The 7123-nt window shown below is 42.5% G+C and overlaps 1 protein-coding gene across 4 annotated transcripts in view; it reads left to right on the forward strand.

Moving 5' to 3' along the window:
* Fam149a (family with sequence similarity 149 member A) overlaps positions 1-4242 on the forward strand; it is a 45464-nt gene extending 41222 nt beyond the window's left edge. For all 4 annotated transcript variants that reach the window (XM_041632556.1, XM_041632558.1, XM_041632559.1 and 1 more), the window contains one exon: positions 1706-4242. In XM_041632556.1, the coding sequence (XP_041488490.1) occupies positions 1706-1779 (74 nt within the window). In that variant the 3' untranslated portion in view covers positions 1780-4242. The remainder of the gene's footprint in view (positions 1-1705) is intronic.
* Positions 4243-7123: the final 2881 nt, after the last annotated feature.

Consider the following 7123-nt stretch of genomic DNA (forward strand, 5'->3'; position numbering starts at 1 on the left):
AGCCAGTTCTAATAGCTTGTGGAGGCCTTGTATCCTGTCCTTGTGCCTCCTTACTCTGTTCACCAGCTGCAATAATTTCTCCAATCTTTTCAAATCTTTTTATCATTGTCTCTCTTAAATCCTGAATCTCCTGACCTGTATATATTTCCAGTGATTTCACTGAGGTATCAATTTTTTGGTCCCCATTCTGCACCTGTGATTCCAAAGCTTTAATTTTTTCCTTCAAAGATAACATGTCCTCCTTAAACTTTTCTTGTATATCATGTAGATTCCCATCTTGGAGGTACATTCTGTCTGTTACCTTATCAAAACTTTGTGATAAAGTCTGAACGTCAAATTCAACAGCCTGAACCCTTTCAGGTAACTTTCTAATACCCTTGGATATGGAATCAATTTTGTCTGTCATAGTATCCACTTGTTCAGATAACCTCTGATTTTCAATAATTTTAATCCTGTCAATTAGTTGTTCATTATTAGTTTGTAAAGATTCTATCATTCTTAGGAGTGCCATATTCTTCTGTTCATTATTAGTTTGTAAAGATTCTATCGTTTTTAGGAGTGCCATATTCTTCTGTTCATTATTAGTACGTAAAGATTCAATCGTTCTTAGGAGTGCCATATTCTTCTGTTCATTATTAGTACGTAAAGATTCAATCGTTCTTAGGAGTGCCATATTCTTCCTTAATGATAGAATATGGAAAAGAAAACTGAGGCCTAGTAACAAGCAAATTAAGGTATCCCCATAATCATATAAACCTTGTATGATGTAATTCATTGTATTAGTAAATATAAGTTTACAAATCCATTGTATTAGTGAAAACAAAGCAGTAAAATTTGCGTTAGAAACGAAAACTGCCATATTACCTATTATCCAGCAGGTGGCGCTGTTGCAGAGTCGCGGTGAAAACATGGTCCTGTTTCAGTGTCTTAGTAGATGTTAAAAACTGGAAAATGCAAGTTTCTCAACAAAGTAAATGTAATTAAATCAATTCCTGAGACGGAACCAGAAACCCAGAATCCAGGGGTAGAGAAGAGCAATCTGGAAGCTGCTTATGCCTCCACGTGACAGAGTCACCCTGAGGGGTTGCAGCTTTCAGCAACCGCGTGCTCTGGTTCATGCCACTTAAGAGCTGTACTTGCAAGGGAGATTTAAAAATGACTCAGAAAAGAGCAAACCACGCGGGCAGAGACTATGCGGGCCTGTGGAGTTTAAATCCACGTGGGGAGTCCAAGGCCGCAGCTGCAAGGCACAGGTGGCAGCTGAGGAAGGGAGGGCTCCCGCCTAGCCAAACTCGCGGCTGCCAAGCCGGACTCGTGGCCGCCAAGCCGAACTTGTGGCCGCCAAGCCGAACTCGAGGCTGCAAGCGGGGAAAGGAGAGGTTCTGAAACCAAACGTTGGGTGCCAAAATGAAGGCGTAAGTCACAAACAATGCCACACCAATTCGGGGTTATGATTATTAGGGTGGTATTTATTTAAAGGGGAAAAAACTTACAGATCACTGTTCCAGGCAATAGCCCTATATGCAACCAGGAAAGGAGTCTAGTTGCCGGCGGAGCAGGAAGTGAAGAGAGAGAGGAGAGGGAAGTGGCCGCTTTTTTAAAGTGAGAGAGACCACGCCCCATGGGCTGGTATCTCAACGGTGATAGGCTGGAGGAGTGGGAGGACCTCCCGCAACAGTAAAAGCCTGTGTGTCTTGTGTTTCAGGTTCCCAGTATCTACCTAAATCTTACCAGAGGTCAACTCTGACTGCAAGAAAGAGGTTCCCAGTGGCGTCATGATATCACTGCTCTGGAATTATGGACTTGCTGGAACATGTGAAGCCTTGGCCACATCGTTTGTCACTGGAAAAGTCTAGGAACAAGTATTACCTGGTGCAGCTACTCACCTCTCTGATAGCCGGAGATGGTAGGGTACCAAGAGAAACACAAGCGAATAAGTAACTTGGTTGTGAACACTTTGCTTTATACAGAGAATACAAGGTGAGCTCCCTAAGCCCTATGGGAAGCTTGCCTGAGGCTCCTCTGGGCTCTAGAGCTCTGCTCAGAAGACCCTAGTTTGTCCCCTGATTCTCTTTCTTCATCGCTTAAACTTACAGCTAGTCTTCACACTAGCTGTGGGTGCGTTCTGTAAGAATATGCCATTGGGTAACATTTTGGTTTCATTCTCTTAATGATGCTGTCAAAAACTAAATAGCAGTCATATTTGAGACTATTTGTCCATTTGAAAAAATGTTCTGGATCTTCTGCTCATCGTGCTGACTTTAAAAATAATTACTGCATATGCAGTGTATGAAGTGATGGGTTTCATGCTGACAAGATTTCTCGCATCTTTGTTACCACATGATTAGTTGCGAAGAGTTGAGAAATGTCTTGCAAGCCAATTGTGTTAAAACACAATGGTAAGCTAGTTTTCATTGTCAAATTTAGACGGTGCATTTAAAAGTATCCTATATTTAAAGCTGGATATAAGCGTAATCAAAATTGTTTGCACACGGTCCTGACATTAACGTTTCAATTGGCGTGTTTGACACCTGGGCTGGGGGAATTGGGGCAGCAGCATCCTTGCTTCCTTCCAAGCTAGGCTTTGCTCTGCCGTCACCTCTTCAGCAGAGCCTCCCTGAGCCCTGGCTGAAAGTAGCAGTTGCGACACCCTCTGCCCATTTCCCTCTTTATTTTTTTCAGACCGTATGTCCCACCTGACTACTGGCAAGGCCCCTTTCTGGTACCTAATCCTGGCTCATTTTCATATACACACATTCCAAGTCAGCATACTTACTCTCCTTTTTAATTAGAAATTTACACTACATCAACATAAATCTCTCTATCTAAAACAAATCTTACATGCATACACATGTATGCATATACCATGCAATCATGATAAATGGTTTCAGCACATTTGCTGTAAGAAGTGGGGACCATTGTCTATTTAGAGATACTTAGAAGCTGGCCCATCTGTGTAGAGTTAAATCTGCTCTTTACAGAGAACGACCAAGCAGAAGTGACTTTGGTTTCCCCTTCACTCCGTCCACTTATTTCCTGCAGCTCCCAGGGCAGGAGAGAGAATGAACACCGGTCAAGTGTCTATACTGAGCCTTCCTTTCGGATGGCACTCTGAGCATCACCTCCTCCGCCTAGAGAGTGTGTCAAATGGTCAGTTTCTCACTGCAAACTGACCAAAGCCTTTCAAGAACTGTGTGAACTATTTCTCACCGTAAGCTCTGGAGGCTCTGGAGAAAATATCAGTCTTAATGCAACCGTTCTCCACACAGAGGGGTTTCTGAACTGAGGAGTGGCTGGAGTCCTATCCTGGCGGCTCTGTGCTGCATCATTACCTGTAGGGGAACCATTGGCTCTGTTCTCTCAGGGTCATTCAGCCCACTTCCGGTGAATTCCTAGGTGCCCTCCAACTGTTTCTCCCTCAACCCAAGGTTTAAAAAGGGATTTAGCGAATAGGGCATCTAATCAGATGGTGAGTCTAACATAAGTTACTGTCTTAGAGCCATGGGAGTGATTGAATAGTGGCCTCGTCATGTTTGCCTTCAGAGGTTTGAAGTTGGAAATGTATTGTTTATGTCAGCAAAGTACTGCAGGATGAAGAGAATCAGGGGCAGATTTTACCTTCCAGGCTTTTAATTGGGAAGCAAATGCACTGCTAGAGGGTGTCTAGACTCAGAGGGCTTACAGATTCTAAAAGAAACCTTCTCCTGGAATTTACTTCATGCCTGTGTTAAAGGTATTTTGTTTATGGGCGAAATGAAATTTGTAAGTTAGCAAATGACGCTTGTGTGAGGATGGTGCTGTTTAGACTGAAGAGGAAAAGTCAGGGAGTGCTTCTACAATATTCTACTTATGTAAGTGAGTCTTAACTTAGGCTCTCTCTGAAAATATTGAAAATGGGAAATCACTCCTAGAAAAAATTTCAAGTGCTGTTTAGTGACTCCATGAATTAAACTATCTTTAATTTATCCCAAGCCAAAGAAAGGGTGAAAGAATTTAAAAATAATTCAAGGAAGTATACTATCCCATGGAAAATGACTAGATTAATAAAGGATATAAAAGGAAGCAGGGATCTTTATGTTTGTGTTACCCTGAACTAGGATGGAGTTTCGTTACTAATTGCAAGGTCCACTTTTAACGCATAAGTCATTTCAGTATATTTTTATTATCATTGCTTTCTTATAAAGATGGATGATTGTTCAGTAATTTTAATCATTTAATTTTTAATAAAATATAAAATGTTAAGAGTTCTCAGAATTTCATTGGATTCATAAAAACATCCTTACATTTCCAGTTTTATGAGTTCTGTAACTATCTTTGAGGTTTCTAACACACAGGCATTTGTTCTCTCTGTCTCTGTATCTCTCTGTCTCTGTCTCTCTCTGTCTCTGTCTCTGTCTCTCTCTCTCTCTCTCTCTCTCTCTCTGTCTCTCTCTCTCTCTCTGTCTTTTGAGTTAGAGTCTCAAGGAATCCCAGGCCGGCTTCAGATTTTCTATGCAGATGACAGTAGCTCTGAACTCCTGATCCACAGATCTGATCTCCATGGCCAAAGTACTAGAATTAGGAATGTGTGCCACTACACCCAGATTATTTAATTATTTCTAAGCAGACAGTCAATTTTCCCCAGAAATTTCAAAATAGATAGATAGGTAGGCAGTGTGAGAGTGAGCAAGAGCAGGAGAGCGAGCATGGGAGAGAGCATGAGAATGAGAGATTGATTTGTGGAAGTTTCTTTCATAAAAAAATACACCAAAGGAAATTTTGTTTTAGAAAGTGACCCTTCTATGTTGTTGTCAGCAGAAATATATTATTTTTTCAAACAGTAAACATTTTGGTTAAATGCTTTTCCTGCTGGGTTGAATAAGACAAAGGTTTTGCTCTCAGAGAATTTAGATTCTAGGGGACAAGATAAGCAAGCAGTCGACAAATTGAATAGAAATGTAGGGCCAGCCAGTGATCAGCGGCACAAAGAAACAAGAGAAGGCGGCCGAGCACACAGTTTCATGTGGTGCAACCATCCAAGGCTGTACTTCTGAGGTCGTACAGTCAAAGGCCCAGAGATGAGAAACATCAACCATGGGAATATACGTGAGAAGTCCGGAGTGAGACTTAACACACAGGAAGAACACTGTCAGTACTCAAGGAGCAGCAGAGAGGCGAGGAGAAAATGGGGGAGGCATGGTAGAGGCTCAGAAGACGGCATCAGGGATGCGCCAGGGGTCTCAGGAAGATGCCTTTGCAGCATCATGAGTAGTGCTCAGAAATGTCAAATTACTTAGGTTCTGAGGATGAATGTGTCCCTGGCAAGAAATCCTCATGTTTCAAGTTCGATGGCAGTAGCTAGTCAGATGGGAAGTTGCAGGGCTTTAGATCAATTTTGAAATTGAGCAGGTAAGATTGGATGTGAAGTGTGGTTGCATAAAGGATCAAAAATGACTCTTGAGCCTTTTCCCTGTCTCTTGGGAATACGATGGAACTAGAAAGAGAGCAAGAAGGTAAGTTTTGGAGCACGTTAGAACACACTGTGCTCTAGAGGATCAGCAGAAGGCTGAAGAGAATGTCAGAGCGTTTGGATATCTGGAGAAGCACAATCTGGAGGTACAAAGTGAGCGCTGTCACCATGTGCACCTGTCCTAGACCCCACCGAAAAGGAAAGCCTGATAAGGAAACCATGGATCTAATTTATCTACCATACCTGCTAGTTCGCGTACTCAAAGCATTCTCGGGACACTGACATTTAGCCTACTGTTAAGTCATCTCATGTAAGGCCTATTCAGTCCCTCCTACAAAATACTGAATACCTGGATCCAAAGTGTGCCGGCAAGGCAGAAATCCAGAAATGATGGTTGTCTGTTCTTAAGACAATGCAGCTAGCCTGTTACAGTTACCCAAAATTGTACGAGACTTTTCACCAGCCCTGGAAAAGTCAAAACTTAAAATTCAAGTTTTAAGTTTCTACCAAATACGTTTTTTTTTTTCTGTTTTGTTTTATTTTTTGGTTTTTGATTGTTTTTTTTTTTTTTGACAGGATTTCTCTGTAGCTTTTTAGTCTGTCCTGGAACTCACTCTGTAGACAAGGCTGGCCTCAAACTTAGAGATCCACCTGCCTCTGCCTCTGCCTCCCAAGTGCTGTGATTAAAGGCATGTGCCACCACCACCTGGCCAAATACGGAATTTTTAAAGCATCATTGTAATGTTGAAAAGTCATTGCCAGGCAGTGATCATCAGTACAGTTCATAGATGCTATTATATTGTAAATCGACGGGGTTACCCGAGAGGATGCATGTGGAGAAGTAAGGAGACCATTCTGAATCTTGAACCTTTGAAAATCTGGTTTGCAACTATGGTGTTATATTATAAATGGAATTGTCTTTAACATTCAATGCTCTGGTTTAAGGAGGGGAGCATTTAATGCATCAGTGAAAGTTCTATCAAGTGGAAAAGCCCCCTTTTGTATCAAATGATCTTTGGGAAGGGAAATGACTAGACACCCCCCCCCCCCATGTTTGGTTGGATTAGCTTTGTGAGTGACAACCTGGCAGGGGTGGTCATTCACACATGTCACAAACCCACTACCTTCATGTCGGCGATGCAATCACGGGCCCCAAAGAACACCACTACACTTCCTAGTGGGGACTCCAAGGGCGATGATATTGTGTTGTCGCCTGTAGTACCGCGGACGCGTATTACCACACATTTCCTACACGTAGTCTGAAGCTGCAGTATTAGAAGGCCACGGTATGAGAAGAATTGTTACCTCAGAAGAAAAAAAAAAACCTGGAGAACCAATGAAGGGAACAAAGCTTTTATTATATTATAAATTGCCCCATTTTCAATATCTCTCTTGCTGAATGTCTACAAATTGGCTCACCTTCCCCACCCTCCGGCCGCATCTTCAATAGCCACCCTCCTCACTAGTGAAACACTGACAAAGCTCCTAAGCTTGGTGTCCAGTCTCTGCCTGTTCCTCCTAAATACACGCGCGTACACTTGAACTACCTTCCTGAGGAGCAACGCCTGCGCTCCAAGGAGGGACCCTGAAGGTCTAGCAGAACTCACGCCTTTCTTTGTTTGGGAACCTCCCTTTGCCCAATTCCTTACTTGTCACTTCCTTGAGGCACACCCC

The sequence above is a fragment of the Microtus oregoni genome, unplaced genomic scaffold (assembly GCF_018167655.1).
Source record: "Microtus oregoni isolate MIOR12 unplaced genomic scaffold, Mior012 000041F_ref0000270, whole genome shotgun sequence".
Classification (NCBI taxonomy): domain Eukaryota; kingdom Metazoa; phylum Chordata; class Mammalia; order Rodentia; family Cricetidae; genus Microtus; species Microtus oregoni.